Source organism: Lepisosteus platostomus, chromosome 4 (genome assembly GCF_059453375.1).
Source record: "Lepisosteus platostomus isolate fLepPlt1 chromosome 4, fLepPlt1.hap1, whole genome shotgun sequence".
NCBI classification, from domain to species: domain Eukaryota; kingdom Metazoa; phylum Chordata; class Actinopteri; order Semionotiformes; family Lepisosteidae; genus Lepisosteus; species Lepisosteus platostomus.
This window is the reverse complement of record NC_142614.1, coordinates 75,613,801-75,630,212: the sequence shown is the minus strand read 5'-3', so window position 1 is coordinate 75,630,212 and position 16,412 is coordinate 75,613,801. Positions and strand designations below refer to the sequence as shown.

Genomic DNA, 16,412 nt, shown 5'->3' with positions numbered 1-16,412 from the left:
GTCCGACACAAACCAGACATTAAAATAAAAGCCGGCGGGTCAGAGAAATACCCAGACGTCGCCGCACTCACCGGTCTGCCGTCCTTTCAGACGTTTCTCATCCTGGTGACACCGCAGACCCAAGCAGCACAGGTCAGAAACAGAAATATAATATAGATCTAGTCCCCTGAAACAATTTTCTGCGTTTTCCTGGCCGGACTGAAATCACGGGAGCACCGCAGTCCGCGAGACGCCACGACCTGGACACGTGACACCCCACGTGGTGCTGAAGCAGGAGAGCAGATTTTCACAATGAACAAACAAAAACTCTTATTTCTTGCAGCTGTTGTAGCGAAACAGATACTTTTTTTTTCCCCTGTGAATTGTACTTTCTGAATTGCACTTATTTGGAGTTGCACATCAAATGAAACAGCGGGATCCGTTTGTTCAGCGCGGATAAATTCAGGCAGCATCACCAAAATACCCGTTTTAATATTGTTGGCTAAAGTCGAACTCGAAAACAACTGTCCAAGATCTAAGATAAATTAGATGACTTAGAGCAACAAAAAAAATATTTATGTTTCACCTAAATACACGAACACGTATTAAGCTGTTATCATGGCGCGCTTGTAGTGTATATAGAAATGGGTATGACATATTTCACTGAAACAAGAATTAAACTCTCCCTTATATGTTTATATCATTTTAATTCACAGCTCGTGAAGCGCGTCGGTTAAACGGTGCTCCCCGCGGCTGCTGCAGAGCCGGGGAGAAGTGCGTGTTCTGTAAGGTGTGTGTTACACCGCTAGATGGCGTGCGCGGCCTCTCCAGGCAACAGGTGAAGGCCGATTCCACGCTGAAAGGAAAAGCGTGAACTCCTAACTCTCGAGCTGCTGTACTGCTGTTCCGAAACGGCGCCGAGGTGTCGAAACGTGGCTAAAAGTTCGTCCATTCCTCCCGTTTCTAACGGATGCATCCGATTCAGGGTGGCGGCGGAGAGATGAGCGCCAGGCAGGGCCCACCAGACCCCTGCACACTCACACACACACTCACACACACGCACACACACAATCACACACGCACAATCACACGCACACGCACACTCACACACACTCACACTCTCACACTCACACACGCACACAATCAGACTCACACTCTCACACTCACACACGCACACAATCACACTCACACTCACACACACACTCTCACACTCACACACGCACACAATCACACTCACACTCTCACACTCACACACGCACACAATCACACACACACTCTCACACTCACACACGCACACAATCACACTCACACACACACTCGCTCGCACACACACTCACACGCACAATCACACGCACACTCACACACACACTCACTTGCACACACTCGCACACTCAGACTCACACACACGCACAATCACACACACACACGCGCACACACACACTCACACACTCTCACACACACCAGGAGTTTCCCAGGAGCGTATTAACCTGCCAGCGTGTCTGCAGTGGGGCACTGACACCCCACACGAACACGGGGATCGCAATGGTGCTGACTGGAGCAGTGGCAGAAGAGGCAGAAACGTAGCAGCAGCAGCACTAGTAGTAGCTGCTGTAGTGGTTAAGAGGTAATAGCAGGAGAAGGAGCACTAGTAGCGACTGTAGTAGTTGAGAGGTAGTAGTACAATAGTACCAGCAGTAGCAGCACTAGTAATAGCTGTACCAGCAGTAGCGGTAGCAGTAGCGGTATTTACAATCAGATCGCGATCATATGATCCCTGTACCCGCGGGCCAGGTGTGGACCTCCCGGTCTTCCCGTCCCCTTCCCGTGTGATCCCGCTGTGGATTCCTGCCGTCTGTCACTCCGAAGACGCGCTCGCTCATTTTCTGGTGCATTCACAGATGGTGATTGTTCTGGGCACTGATTTTAATACTTCGGGGTGTAAGAATGACGCACAGAACTGCTCTGTGTAAGGGGCACTGCGGTTCTGCGTGCTCTCCCGAGCCCGGCACCGTGAAGCGCTCTCACTCGCGCTGCCGTGTGTTCGTGCCCGCTCTGCTCCAGGAGGGCTCCGGCCTCGGTTCGATCGCAAACTCGGCGTCACCGAGACCCCCGCCTTGCTGCCGAGCCCACTCGCCCCTGCCCGCGAGTATATCGTCAGATGACGCGGGCTGGTCTATATAAGCTGCGGCTGCCGCTCTGTGGTCTATAACGCCTTGTCTGGCAAGCGCTCGCCGGTCCTGCTCTCTGAGCTATGGAGGCACTCGCGGGCGCTGGGCTGGCGACCGGGGCTTGGTGCTTGACGGTTCGTTAGTCCTGCCGTTGCATGCAGCCGGTCCCTGCGCCCGCACTTCGTCTTCAGCTTGAGAAGTTGACAGGATCGCTCAGGGCTGTGGCGCGCAGAGATGGACGGCGCGCCCGGCTTCGCTGGCGACCCGCGCACGAATTCGTCCGAGCTGGACCGCTGGAGTCTCCCTCTGGCCGACCGCGGGGGCAACTCCTCCTCCACCCGGGGCCCCTTCTACAACCGGCAGGTCCGAATCATATCGATGTCCGTCATTTTCGCCGTGGCGTTCCTGGGCAACTCCATCGTGCTCCACAAGATCTGCTGCGGCCGGAGCAAGCGGCGGAAAATAGACGCCCTCATCACCAACCTGGCCGTGGCCGACCTCTGCGTCTCCGTGCTCACCCTGCTGTCCCAGATCGTCTGGGAGGTGCTGGAGGACAGGTGGGTGGCCGGGGACCTGGCCTGCCGGCTGTTTAAGGTGCTGCAGGTGTTCGGGCTGATCGCCTCGTCCAACATCATCGCCATCATCGCGCTGGAGCGGCACCACGTCATAGTGCGCCCCCTGGCGTCGCCCCTGCCGACCAAGCTCCTGGCGACCGTGGGCTGGCTGGCGGCGCTGGTCCTGGCGCTGCCCCAGGCTTTCGTCTTCAAGGTGCAGCCGGACAGAAGCCCCCACAGCAAGTGCCTCAACACCTTCTCCGACCTGCCCCGCTGGCACTTCCAGGCCTACATCGTGTACGGCTCGGTCACCGTGTTCTTCGCCCCGTTCTGCGTCCTGTGTGTGGCGTACGCTCGCATCCTGTGGACTGTGTGGAGCAGGGACACGCGGGCCAGCGGCACGGCCCACGGGCTCCTGAGCCGCAAGCCCCGGCACCGGAAACGACCGCTGCGCGTGACGGCCGCCAACAGCGCGATCCCCCGCGCCAAGATCAAGACCCTCAAGATGACGCTGGTGATCATCATCCTCTTCATCGTCTGCGGGCTGCCCTATTTCGTCGTGGAGATGAAAAGCGCCTTCGGCGCCACCACGGACCTGGATGAGGAAGTCATCGCCGTCTTGGGCATCTTCGTGGTGACCAACAGCGCGGTGAACCCCTACGTCTACCTCTTCTTCAAGACCAACAACGTGTACCTGAGGAAGATGGAGAAGAAGATGTGCTTCTCCTGCCTGCAGGACTACAAGGAGAGCACCCTGCACCGGGAGCTGCTGGTGTACCACGGCAGGAAGACGGAGCCGTCCACCCACACCAGCTTGGACACGGACCCCACGGCGGCGCAGTCAGTCAGCCTGCTGAAGCCGGCCGCCTCCCTGGGCGAGATCACCTCGGCCCTGTGAGGCCTCAGCGCGGTACAGCTGAGGGCTCGTTTCCAGCAAGGGCAGGCTCCATGGGGCTCCTGCGTTCTCCCCCATTTTGATGTGACTCATCTCTTCTCACCCCCAACCCCCCGCTGCTCTGTGTGTAACAGGAGAGGCTGGGTTTCACCGTCTGGCCTGTCGAACAGAATCAAATAAATGACGGAAATGTGTGGGAAAGGTTTGTGTTTGCCGTGTCGACGCTTTTTCTAAATGAACCAGACCGCGCGGTTTTAATTTAATTAATTAAAAGCGAGTTGAGTTGTAAAAAGAGGGACTGGCTTTGTGTGTGATTTGTATTGAACAGCGTTTACAGGGACGCGGGCGCTTGACAATTTCGCATCAGACGGCTCTAGCTCAACACGAGCGATGTGTCAAATCCACACAGGTCCGCTTTTCAAATGGATATAAGTCGTCCAAATGTCCGAGTCCCCCCGCGCCTGTGTGGCGCGGACAGGAGCGCGCCAGGGAGCGCGTTTCCCGTGCGCAGGAATCCGAGGAGGAAGCGGCGTCCGGCACGACCGCTGGGCACTGCAACCCGAGCAGAAGCGACACACAGAACCAGACGTCTCACGGCGCGGACAGGCTCTTTTAACAGTGTTTCATCCCTCCGTTTTCATACCGCCTCAGGGTCGCAGGGGAGTCGCAACGGGCGCAAGGTAGGGCACGCCCCGGACAGCCAGGTGGGCACTCGCTCACGCCTGGGTCAGTTTTCCCCGGGGCCAGTTCACCTACTAGCATGGCTTTGGACTGTGGGGGGAAACCGGAGCACACGGAGGGAACCCACGCGAACACGGGGAAAACATGCAGACTCCACGCAGACAGCACCCCGGGTCCCGGCGATGCTGACCACTGCCCCATGTTGCTGCCCTTTCACGAGTCTCGCTAATCCAAAATGTATAGCGCGTGGTTTGAATATACTTCCCTAAGGGTGAAGAGGTCAAACGCACGAAACGATGTTTTTCATGCTGTCGTCACCAGCGCGGGGTGACAGGCGCGGTCGCAAGGGGGGGTAATCCTTCTCTCCTGACCCCCAGTTCAGTGGGGGCACCTCCTCTGCGCACAGAGCCCAGGAGCCGGGCGCTTCACGGCCCTAAACACAAACACGCACCCCTTTATTAGATCAGGGACTCTAAGGACATTAACCCTATAGGGGACAGATGAACCTTAAGGGTGATCAGCAGTTAACAGACTTAAAACATTTCGGAAGAGCTGATGAGCGCTTTTCCTACAGCAAGTGCAGCAGGTGCAGAGACTAATGGAGAATCCGTACAAGACTGGCGCACCGCATTCGTTTAGTGACATCGGCGATAACTGCCGAAGTGACTCGGAAAGTTCGTGATCCTGTAGCAAACAGAATAGGAGGGAGAGTATGGAAGCCCGTTTCGGCCAGGGAGGAAAAAAAAAACGCGCTATGGTATCTCAGAATTCCGACTTAGTATCTCAGAATTGCGACTTAGTATCTCAGAATTGCGACTTAGCAACTCAGAATTCTGACTTAGTATCTCAGAATTGCGACTTAGCAACTCAGAATTCTGACTTAGTATCTCAGAATTGCGACTTAGTAAGTCAGAATTCCGACTTAGTATCTCAGAATTGCGACTTAGCAACTCAGAATTCCGACTTTATATCTCACATTTGTGACTTCGAAATAGCCGTATTCCATTGTCTGTCCTCTTGTTATTGTAACGGATTCAGGTTCTAGGGATTGTGCTCTCGCCGCTCCCACCCTAGTTCGTGCCTCGCTGCACTGGCTCGAACCTGAGTCTTGCCAGCTGAGCTAAAGAAGACCTTCTTTTTTAAGTAAAAAAGGACATACAATGGAAATACGTAAAAAGTATGTTTCAGCTTTTATAATTGTGAATTCTTCTGGATGTGAAGTGCCTATTTCTGTATCGTATTTCATATTCTGTCTACGTAAATAAAAACTATTTTAAAAAGCCCACCGTGCACTATTTCATCCGGGTACTATGGAAGCCTCACTGGCGGAAATGGGATTCTATAAAAATTAGTGTAATTAATTTGATTTTTATCAGGGCACTGTACAGGACAAGTCTTCAGGCCTATAGATCCTATGATCCTGTACGATTCATGAAAATAGTGTAACGGAACAGCCGACATACAGGTTGTACGATCTGGTTGCAGTACACAACCCTCCCCTGCGCATAACAGGGATGCTGGCCGCCGGGGTTAAAGAAAGTGAGCCAGTGCAGCGAGGCACGAACAAGGGTGGGAGCGGCGAGGGCACAAGTCCTAGAACCCGAATCCGTTACAATAACAAAAGGACAGACAATGAAATATGGCTATTTCGAAGTCACAAATGTGAGATATAAAGTCGGAATTCTGAGTTACTAAGTCGGAATTCTGAGTTGCTAAGTCGCAATTCTGAGATACTAAGTCGGAATTCTGAGATGCCATAGCGCGTTTTTTTTTCCTTCCTGGCGGAAACGGGCTTCCATAGGGAGAGCGCTTAGTTTGTGAAAATCATATTTAATTGTACTGAACTGCCCACGGAGGCTTTGCACTTAAGACGTCCTACTGAAAGATTGACACACTTGACAGCATGAAGTCTGATCCAAATGACAGAGGTGCTGGGGGTTAGGTATTTTCTTAGAATTGCTGTAAAACAGAGTAGTTACGTGCGCACACATTAAACAAAATTATTTTGTTTTTGACAATGATAAAAATGTTGAACTTCACCTGGTTTTATTTCCTTCTATAGAATGACATCTAACACTTCTAAATCGTTTTTGTTTTAGTAAAAAGCAGTAAATGATCTATATAAAATACACATCATTCACCCCTCCTCGCGTCAGCGTTAAACACATCCGCAGCGCTGAGACGGTACTCTTCCCTGAAATTAGACATTAATGTAAACACGGTATCTATCCTCTGAGGCTTTCCCATCCCTCAGTGGAGTTTCGATTCTGCGAAACAGCATCAGTAAACACGCCCTGTAGCTGTAAAAAACCCGGATTCGGTCTCCGGCTCCAAGTCCCGAAGCTGAAGACCCGACTCGCCATGTTGAAGAGAACTCTCGCGCACTTTCTCGTTGCCTTGGTGTGCACGGGCGCCTTCACCGCAGGTAAAAGTGTGTTTCTTTCAGGATATGGGACCGCTGTTGACGAGTGATTGAACAGTATTTTAAATACTCGGTACAAGGATCCATGCAGAAATAGCGGCTCTTGAAAGAATCTGAATATAAGAGCACTAACACTAGCATCAGGGCCTGGATGCTCCCTGTTAAAGGTCCGGGAAGGGTGACTGACTGACTTTACTAGGAGCAACAGCGCCCAAGAACGCTAATTTATTTCTATGCATTTTATAATGGTATTTGCATTACAATTCGCTAAAACGGCAAACACGCTCACTGGGCTGTGAGAAGCGATTTCTGTCACTCCGCTGCAGACAGCACACCGCGGTGTTGAGTTAACACGTCCGCAGATTTACAGATTACAGTGCACATCCAGAATATCAGTGTCTTCAAGCTTGATTAGGCCTTAGTGTAGGATCCCCGGTGCGGTTTCAGGCTGCCGGCAGTGCTGTCAAGGAACACCGGGCTTTCACTGGCCGGTCAAGCTCTGTCGGGTCAGTCAAATAAAGAAAACAACACCACAGCTCTTCCACTTAGGTTAGAAGTCAGCAAAAAATGTTCTCATACTAAAGAAAATACCACAGTTAAAACAAACCTGCTTGATAACATGGAATACATAATACTGCACAACAACATACTGTGTTAAATTAAATATGTCTCACCTCGGCTATGTCTGGCGGTATAATTATAAACATTTCTTTCTTATAACTGGTTTACATATAAGGAATAAGGTCCATAAAAGACCATGCATTTGTCATTTATTTATCAAGATACATTTGATAATATTGTTACGATTGAACACGCACACACAAAACAAAACAATGGTAGCTGTTAACGCAGCTGTATTGTGTTGTTAGGGACAGAGGATCAAAAAGGTAAAACGTAACAAAATAAAGATTTAGAGAGACAGACGGCGTTAAAAGACAGGAGAGAGGTCAGGACAGAATTAACAAGCGAGCAGCGTGAAACTGGAAACATTAAGCAAAGGAAACTGGCTTCATATTCGCGTTTCCCTTTGAAAAAAAAATATCCTAAAATATTCCTCAGGAACAAATTACTGTACAGGTTAAAGTTACATTTCTGACAAAACAAAAATGTGTGCACCCCAAAACTGTGATATCGAGGCTCACAGCTAATAAAAGATTACCGATCTTCATTTGCTTTTGCGTCCTTGCTAAAGATTTTGGTGTTTTTATATCACTTCCTCTTGTCAAATCGGCACAATGTTCAGAACCCCCCACCCGAAATTGTGCATATCCAAAATGTGTGAAATGTAAAGTTGAAACCGATAGGTAACAGAAACATTGGTGGGGGTGAAGGGGATCCCCATGACCTGTAAAGCGCTTTGAGTGGAGTGTCCAGAAAAGCGCTAAGTGTAAGAAATTATTATTATTATTAAAATCACTTTCGTTTTGTCAGATTTGCGTCTTTGCCAGTGCTGCTAGGGTTGCAATGTGGCGTCGTTCAGTGTGAAGTGATACCAGTTTCTTTGAGATCTGCCTTTGTTGCGGAAAAAAAAGGAAAAACTGGTCTTGTCCAGATGGGCTGTCAGCGCCCAGGTCTGACAGTACTGCTCCAGCAGTGCCAGGCTCTGTTGCTGACCCTGTTCTGGGTCCAGATGGGCTGGCAGTGCCCAGGTCTGACAGCACTGCTCCAGCAGTGCCAGGCTCTGTTGCTGACCCTGTTCTGGGTCCAGATGGGCTGTCAGTGCCCAGGTCTGACAGCACTGCTCCAGCAGTGCCAGGCTCTGTTGCTGACCCTGTTCTGGGTCCAGATGGGCTGTCAGTGCCCAGGTCTGACAGCACTGCTCCAGCAGTGCCAGGCTCTGTTGCTGACCCTGTTCTGGGTCCAGATGGGCTGGCAGTGCCCAGGTCTGACAGTACTGCTCCAGCAGTGCCAGGCTCTGCTGAAGCTTGTGGAGCTGTGAAACCAGGAACTACAGACTGTTCCGACTGTTCCGACACCTCTGTTTACTAACTCATATAGATAATGAGCAGTAGGGAGCAGTGGGAGTTTGTCAGCGTTTGGACTGTTTGATTTTACATTAAGAAGTCGAAAGAATAGACAGCATTTCAGTATCAAGTATTGTTGTACTTTTTGCATTTTATGGGAACAACCCTCTATAACCTCTGTCTGTTGCTTTATTTATGTCATGTTGGTTTCCATCACCTGTACAAATTTTGTGAGGATAGTGAAAGTCTTGTCACTATTTTTGGTTCTGTTTTTACAGTATTTGTTGAATGGCCTAAATTAATTTAGTAATTTAGTTTAATTAGACAATTACCATATAATAAAATGGTATTTGAAAAAATCGTTTGAGCTATTAAATCTTTTTAATGGTGGGACTATATTGTGCTATAGCTGTTAGTCCTGTATTCAGACATCTTTACCATTTTAATTCTATTCGGCTTTCACTGGTTTAAAATATTTACTAGAACAAAAACTGTGGACAGGCGTCTAGTGCAAACTAGAAGGAGACCTCTTCAAAAGAGCCTCATGCTTACTTTTATAGCGCTTGTTCAGGCATAGTCTTGCTCATGTTGATCTTTGGAATGTTACACAGAGATGTTATATGTCACATAAAGGAGATATTGTATTTTGTTGTGTAGCAGAAGTATCAAGGCTTTCCTGTCGCTTTATGAACACAGGAATGAGATGTGTCCCAAACCACACTTCCATCTTGCTCTCTCTCGCCCTCCTGAACAATCTCCATGGCTTCCTGCACACGCTGGTCTGTCAGGCATGTCTTCTTGCCCTTTCCTTTGCACGGCGGATTCAGAGGAGACGTTGGCGGGTAACTGGCTGATCCGCTCAGGAGGACTGCGGCGGAGGAGCAGGGAGGAGCTGGGGTCCTGGGCGGGTCATTGTGAGGGGGGGGCAGGCGTCAGTGACGATGGGCCTGTTGGTTGTATCCCGATGGCAGGTGGAGGAGGCAGAACTGCAGCCGCTCCAGCCGGGAGAGACAGAGAAGTGGATGAAGCCATCGCCTACATTCTGCGGTCTCTGGGTAGGCATGCTGTTGGCTGAAATGCAAGCAGTAGTATTCGTTAAGACCAGAGGGGTGGTCTATCAGAATATTTAATCTGCCTCATCTAAAGAACAGAGGATTCCCACAGCTGTGTGTTTTCACAGTCCTGTAAGCAAGCTGTGTGGAAGTGCTTTGAAACCAAAGAACAGAGACACTTCTTACACAAAGGGCTGTGGAATATGGGACAGACGCTTGTCAGAGCGATTCCCTGGCTTCTTGCAAGTGATGATCGGACACGATTCTGGGATCATGCAGTTACTAAACTCTGAACAGGCTAAATGAGCAGAATTCCCTCTTCTCGTTTGTGCTTTTCTTGTGCTCTCTTATATTTTTTTAAAATTAGAAATAGACTTTTGCTGCAGTTTTGCAGAGAAGGGGACATCTCCACTGTCAGGACTGACTGGTTGTATTTCCCTTTCAGGTGCCACGGATTCCAAAACAGCTGAAGCCTACAGAGAAAGAGTTGAAGCCATCGTCCGTGCTCTGCTGTCATACAGTAAGCAGGATGTAGAGAGGTGTTGGTTGACAGGCAGGCAGACAGGTAGACAGACAGAGAGACAGACAGGCAGACGGGCAGACGGGCAGACAGACAGGTAGACAGGTAGACAGAGAGACAGACAGGCAAACAGGCAGACAGGCAGACAGAGAGACAGACAGGTAGACAGGTAGACAGGCTGACAGGCAGACAGACAGACAGGTAGACAGAGAGACAGACAAGTAGACAGGCAGACAGGCAGGTAGACAGGGTTATGCATGTGTGAACGGTGAGTAACTCAGACTCTTCACTCTGTCCTATCAGACGTAAGACTTACCACAGCCAATAACCAAAACTCTGGCACCTTTATCAATCTGTACTTTTAACAAGTATATAAAAAACTCAGTTGAGGATTAAATCAGACATTGAGTGATTCTAGACACAATGGCAATGAACCAAAGGAAATGTCTGAAATCAGACATTCCTCTTTGTCAGAAGACTGCCAGTAGTATGACGCTACTTTTATTTTGTATTCTCTTGTTTTACTCACTCAAAATATTAAGCTCTTTCTGTCATTGACCAAGATGGCAAGAATTTGGTCCTCTGCTGTGGACTTTCTCTGAGGCTCCAGTAGCCATCTGAGGGTGTGAGAGTCACAGCTGCATGCTGAATTCCTGTCTGTGGCACAATTTCAGCCGCATCTCTCAACCACAGCTACGCTGCTCACTGGGTTCACGGTATTCATGTCATTGTTGTTGCTGCCTCAGTCCTGGCTGTGTTGAATGTGCTGCAACCCCTGAGTCTTCTTCCCATGGTATATACGTGCCTTTCATTTCTTATCTCTGAAATTTCACATTAATTTCTATCAAATTAGATTTGCTATGCATTGCCCTATTTCTTGACTAAAATTGTTTAGTCTCATTCGCAACATGTTACCACCATCTCCTTACAAAGACATTCAAACAGACTCTCAGCAAACTAAGGCATACACACGACAGCACAGAATCATCCAAATGAGACTGGCCTCAATGCTGACTTGCCTGTATATTAAGTGTACTCGTTTTAGTTTCTTAGGTACCTATTTCTACATATCACCATGTTTGCATCCCACACAGTTATAGCCAATGGCTTGAGGAATAAGTAAGGCAGTACAAATACCCCAGTAAAATTACAGCTCTGCACTTGTTGGCTGTTTTAGTGACTGTGTGCCCAGCATGTTCTGCTTTTAAATTTTGAAAAACAGTGGAGTACAGGATAGTGCCTCTGCTTCATAATTCTATGGGTCTAGGGCAGTGGTTCTCAAACTGTGGTACGCGTACCGGCAGTGGTAAGTGGAGTGCAGCCAGGTTACAACAATAACAATAGAGGAGACCGTGGAAGATGGTATTAAGAAGAGCAGAGGGGTGAAGAATGGAACCAGTTAAGTAAAGGCTTTTCTGAAGAAGAAGGTTTAGTTTAAAAAAAAAACTTTAAATAAATACGGAAATAAAAACGGAAACGCGGAAAAATGCAAGCTTGCGTATTGCTAAAGCAGGTAATCCCCACACTATTTTTGAAGAACCTTATTTACCGTTGGCAAAAGAGCTGACACGTATTATGTGTGGAGAAAAAGCTGCTGAACAGCTCGACCTCCTGCCCCCTCCGAAAGACACGGTCACTCATAGAATTATTGAAATAGCGGATAATATCAAAAGTACGCTGGTAGAACATAGTAAGATGAACAGATGCTTTTCACTGCAATTAGATGAGTCTGTAGTCGATTTGGCCAATTTGCTCGTTTACGTTTACGTTAGATACGAGTTTGAGGGTACGTCCAATGAGGACTTTCTGTTCTGTAAACCGCTACCAACAGGAACTACAGGACTACAGGAGAGCACATATTTCAGCTTCTGAATGAATTTATCGAAGAGAATGGCCTCGAGTGGATAAAATGCGTCGGAGTTTGTACAGACGGTGCTAGAGCGATGACAAGCCGACACAGCGGTGTAGTTGCACGAATTAGAGAGGTTGCTGCAGAAATGAATGGACGCATTGCAACATCCACCGCGAGACCTTTGCCGTCAAGAAAATGCCTGACGATTTAAAATCTGTTAAGACTCTGATGTGAATTGTATCAAGGCTCGAAAAATTTATTCACATCTGCTTTGCTCGACTAAACAGGCTCACCCCTCTCACTGAAATGGTGCTTTTTTATTAGTTGTTGTTACTGTTTTTTTCTGTAAAACACTTTGAGAAGCCACCTTTAAAGGCGCTATATCAAATAAAGTTTATTATTATAATATTTATTATATGCATGTGTGTGTGTGCACGCGCGCTCATGTTGGTCATTGAGAATTTCTGGGGTTCCTATGAGATGATGACTTGTAGATGGTACTTGGATGATTTGGTTGGATTAGGGGTGGTACTTGGTCACAAAAGTTTGAGAACCACTGGTCTAGGGTTTCTGGAGTGTGGAGCCTTCTATCTGGAGTTTGCATGTTCTCCCTGTGGCCTGATGGGTTCTAGCATTTACTCTCTGTATCCCAGTTATAAATTAATTGGCAGCTCTGAATTGTCTTCTGTGAGTCTTTGCCCTACAGTACGCTAGTATTCAGCCCTGGGTGTAAACCAGTGTATTGGACTAAGTGGTTATTGAAAATCAGTGGATGGTTTCAAGATAAACGCAATCCATTTACCTCCAGGTAAAGGGTGTTTCAGGTGTTGTTGCTGCCTGACCCCAGTGCAGACAACACTTTCCTCTAGTCCAGCTGACAAATCATAGCTCTGGCTCTGCAGAACCTATAGAAGAGCAGCAAGAGCATAAAGCACCTCTTGCGCCTGGACAAATATTTACAATTATTTCTGCTTGATAGCAGTTTGGCTTGTGAATGAGTATTTCATAATCACATTACTAAAAGAATGAGAAGAAATATGTCTCACACTATTGGCAGTGTTAAAAATGAACAAGAAAGATATGAGGTTTCTTATACTGTATATAATCGCAGAGAAAAATATGGGCATCCTTTTCCTCAAACAGGGTTATTCACTAATATGAGTAGCTATCCATGGAGCTGATAACATTGTTATTACATCGTTATTAGACACTGTGTTGAATGAAACTGCAAAGATCAAAGCAAAGAATGCTTTTGACTGTAAAATAAATTTGACCAGAAATTCTGAAACCCTCAGATTACCTAAACTGTTTTACATGACTACATTTCCAGAATTGAGTTTGATATATTTCAGTGCATGAGTTAATTCAAACTTCATCTCTTTGGTGATTAATTTTATTGATTGGGACAGATGTAGTGTGATCAATACAATGTTGATTTTTTTCCCATTCTTATAATTATATATGTAGTGAAATCCACCTTTTTGTTGCTAAATGTTGGCGTACCCTTCAAATGAGCGTGAGGGTATAAATACGCTGCTCTTCAGCACTGTGTTCTCGTGTGGGTTCTCCTGCAGAAGACTGCTCCTGTTTCTGGTCGAGGCTGGGGATCGCAGTTGCAGGTGGAGGTGAGTGTGAGTGAACCGCTCTGCGGCTCTGTTATGAGGCACACAGCGTCCATTTGGGGTTTACGATGCTGTTGCACTTTGGGTTTTGGGGGTTACCGCTGTACGGCACTGGGGTGCCTTGGCGGGGTTTTGCCATTCTGGTTCAGTTACGAGTCCTGCACAATAAAGAGCAGGTGCCTGCCGCAGCCCCTGGTTTTCCACGGTGTCACACGTTTGTCCCATCCTGATGCTGTAAGGACCTTTTAAAGAAGTGGAAGCAAAGGAGATGAATGAATATGTCAAAGGTGGGTTGCAGTCGCCATTATTTGACTAACAGTGCTTTATGTTCACTTTCATCTCAGCTACAGCAGTGGTGCTTACTCCAGCGGTTTTAGCAGCAATCGGATTCACCTCTTCAGGCATCGTGGCAGGATCCCTGGCAGCCAAGATGATGTCATTGGCAGCTTTAGCCAATGGCGGAGGAGTAGCAGCTGGAAGCTTGGTTGCGTTCCTGCAGTCTCTTGGTAAGCAGCTGACTGGCACTGTGTGCACTGTGGTCTCGAATTAGACAACTGTGCCAGATTTTCATTAGCTTTTTTATGAACTGTCACCCTTTCTAAAGAATGTAAGACCTTCCACAGTCGAAATGTGAAACAGCTTCAGCAGAAAAACAAATACTAAAACTTCATGCTACGGTGACTGTGATTGCTTCAGAGAGACTCCACAGACAAAAAGGAATGGACCAAAGAGAAGTTAAGAAATCATGATGAAAGGATTCTTTAGAAGCATGCTTTGTAAAGCTGAAGTAACTGAATAAAGTACAACATTTCATTTTTCTGAAGGACAGGGTATCTCAAACCACCTTTCAGACACAAGCTGGGGCTTACAAGGACACCACAGTAGTGTTCGAAAAGCGTTCAGAACAGCTTACATTATCTTCATGAAATATGACTCAAACAAACTGCAGTTGCTAGGCACACATACTGTATTTCACATATACAAAAACCCTGTGTTTCACACAGTGTGAAGTATCAGGCTGAAGGAACTGAGTCTCTTTAGTCTGAAGGGAGTGTCCCACACTGACAGGTTGGAGGAACTGAGTCTCTTTAGTCCAAAGGGAGTGTCCCACTGACAGGCTGAAGGAACTGAGTCTCTTTAGTCTGAAGGGAGTGTCCCACACTGACAGGCTGAAGGAACTGGGTCTCTTTAGTCTGAGGGGAGTGTCCCACACTGACAGGCTGAAGGAACTGGGTCTCTTTAGTCTGAGGGGAGTGTCCCCCACTGACAGGCTGGAGGAACATCCCAACAGTGTCTAGAAGCTAAAAATGAAAAGCCAGTGTAAACACTTAAATCTTGTTTAGCTCAGGTACAGTTTGTATGTCTGTGCCCTGACCTGTTGCTCCCTCTTCTCCTCAAGGCACTGGGCTGGGGGCAGGGGCAGTAGCAGCAGTGGGGTCTGCAGGAGCCAGTGTGTCATACTGGGTTACCAGCATCTTCATGGGTGACTGCTGCCCCCAGGCTGATGCACTGTAAGCAGCTGGGCTCCATCAGCAACTGCATCCATCTAGAGCAACACTGTCCTGAAGTGAATAAGGAAACGGTCACCGGAGCTTGAATGGATGGAAGAAGAGGAAAGAAGAAGCGACTGTCTCCCACACACACAGTCGACCTGGAGCGACTCATTCCCATTTCCACAGCTTACAGTCTCATTCAACTTAGATCGCGGAAACGCTCAGTGGACACCCCAGAGAGGGTTAGGGTTCGCATTCACACACTACTTAGACAATCTTTAAGCTCAGCGCTGGATTTTGGGGGCCCAAGTCAGGTTTAGGACGGGTGGTTTTGTAGTCCTACCTTTGCAAAATTTTTTTGCAGAAACTCTCTGGGGCCTGAGTGGTGTGGTGCACTGGGCGGTAGTTGTTTCCTGAAACTGACTCGGTGGGATCAAAAATTATCACCAAGGATTACTAAATCTCATTTAATTGCAAGAGCTTTGATCAACAGTCTTGATTCTTTCCAACTAATACCTTTAGTATAACCTTTAGTATTTCCCCAAACCTAAAGGTTTAGGGAACATGTCAAAACCCGATGCCCAGAGAGGCTCAGATATACAGTACGAGTTAAACCAGTCGGTGCGGGCAACCTCAAAAATGAAATGCTTCTGCGGTCATTTTATGATGACCTAAACTAGCATAGTCACAATCAATTTATGTGGCTTTGTGAAGCGATTGATTTTATTTTGATAAGTGCAAATAAGTGTAAGGTTTTGTGGGGTTTTTTTAATCGCTGGGGTAGAAGATATTCACGAGTTTCTTGTAGCTGCAGCTCAATTAAAATAATAACACTTCATTATTCTCGAAACGCGGAGACGCCTTTGTTCACCAAAGCTGTAGCTGATCTGGAGGAGCGCTCTCTCCCTTTCATGGCACTTCTGAAAAACCGTCTCCGACCAACAGCAATGAAAGAAAAACTAAATTAGCGATTAAGAACAGCATTTTAGTCTCCTTGGATTTTGATTAAGTTATTGAAACGTTCACTTGAGGAAAAAAAAGGAATAAAACGTGGTTTTCTTCTAATACAATTGTTGCATTTATTTCGTAATTTAATATATGTATCGGGATTACGTCCCCATTAGTGCCACCACAAATTCAATTTCGCTCACGATAACATTAGTGTACACCATTGCTTGAACGCTGCTCTGACTGCAGTTGTGTCATATAA

At 47.5% G+C, this 16,412-nt stretch overlaps 3 protein-coding genes across 4 annotated transcripts in view; 2 read left to right on the top strand and 1 right to left on the bottom strand.

Moving 5' to 3' along the window:
- Positions 1-1,334, bottom strand: part of rhobtb3 (Rho related BTB domain containing 3) — a 38,231-nt gene extending 36,897 nt beyond the window's left edge. The window contains exon 1 of the mRNA XM_088630723.1: positions 72-1,334. The gene's annotated coding sequence lies outside the window, so the exon portion shown is untranslated. The remainder of the gene's footprint in view (positions 1-71) is intronic.
- Positions 1,335-1,474: 140 nt separating this feature from the next.
- LOC148673835 (putative G protein-coupled receptor 150) lies at positions 1,475-3,890 on the top strand. The gene is made up of 2 exons (XM_088630719.1): positions 1,475-1,603; positions 1,651-3,890. Exon 2 carries the CDS (start codon positions 2,382-2,384, stop codon positions 3,597-3,599), a length of 1,218 nt encoding a protein of 405 aa, XP_088486845.1. The 5' UTR covers positions 1,475-1,603; positions 1,651-2,381; the 3' UTR covers positions 3,600-3,890.
- Positions 3,891-6,429: 2,539 nt separating this feature from the next.
- LOC148673834 (uncharacterized) lies at positions 6,430-16,272 on the top strand. 2 transcript variants are annotated; one of them, XM_088630720.1, is made up of 6 exons: positions 6,442-6,702; positions 9,635-9,718; positions 10,161-10,235; positions 13,662-13,712; positions 14,054-14,215; positions 15,109-16,272. In XM_088630720.1, the coding sequence occupies exons 1-6, from the start codon at positions 6,639-6,641 to the stop codon at positions 15,222-15,224; spliced, it is 552 nt and encodes a 183-aa protein (XP_088486846.1). In that variant the 5' UTR covers positions 6,442-6,638; the 3' UTR covers positions 15,225-16,272. The 2 variants fall into 2 exon arrangements, with proteins under 2 accessions (XP_088486847.1, XP_088486846.1); XM_088630721.1 differs by lacking the exon at positions 13,662-13,712 and having other exon boundaries at positions 6,430-6,702.
- The last annotated feature ends 140 nt before the right edge of the window (positions 16,273-16,412 follow it).

What these genes read in the sequence shown, in the direction of transcription:
- LOC148673835 (XM_088630719.1), top strand. Translation starts at nt 2,382, where the DNA reads ATGGACGGCGCGCCCGGCTTCGCTGGCGACCCGCGCACGAATTCGTCC.
- LOC148673834 (XM_088630720.1), top strand. Translation starts at nt 6,639, where the DNA reads ATGTTGAAGAGAACTCTCGCGCACTTTCTCGTTGCCTTGGTGTGCACG. An exon ending in CTACATTCTGCGGTCTCTGG is followed by an intron (nt 9,719 to 10,160) that starts GTAGGCATGCTG and finishes TTTCCCTTTCAG; the next exon opens with GTGCCACGGATTCCAAAACA. An exon ending in TGCGTTCCTGCAGTCTCTTG is followed by an intron (nt 14,216 to 15,108) that starts GTAAGCAGCTGA and finishes CTTCTCCTCAAG; the next exon opens with GCACTGGGCTGGGGGCAGGG.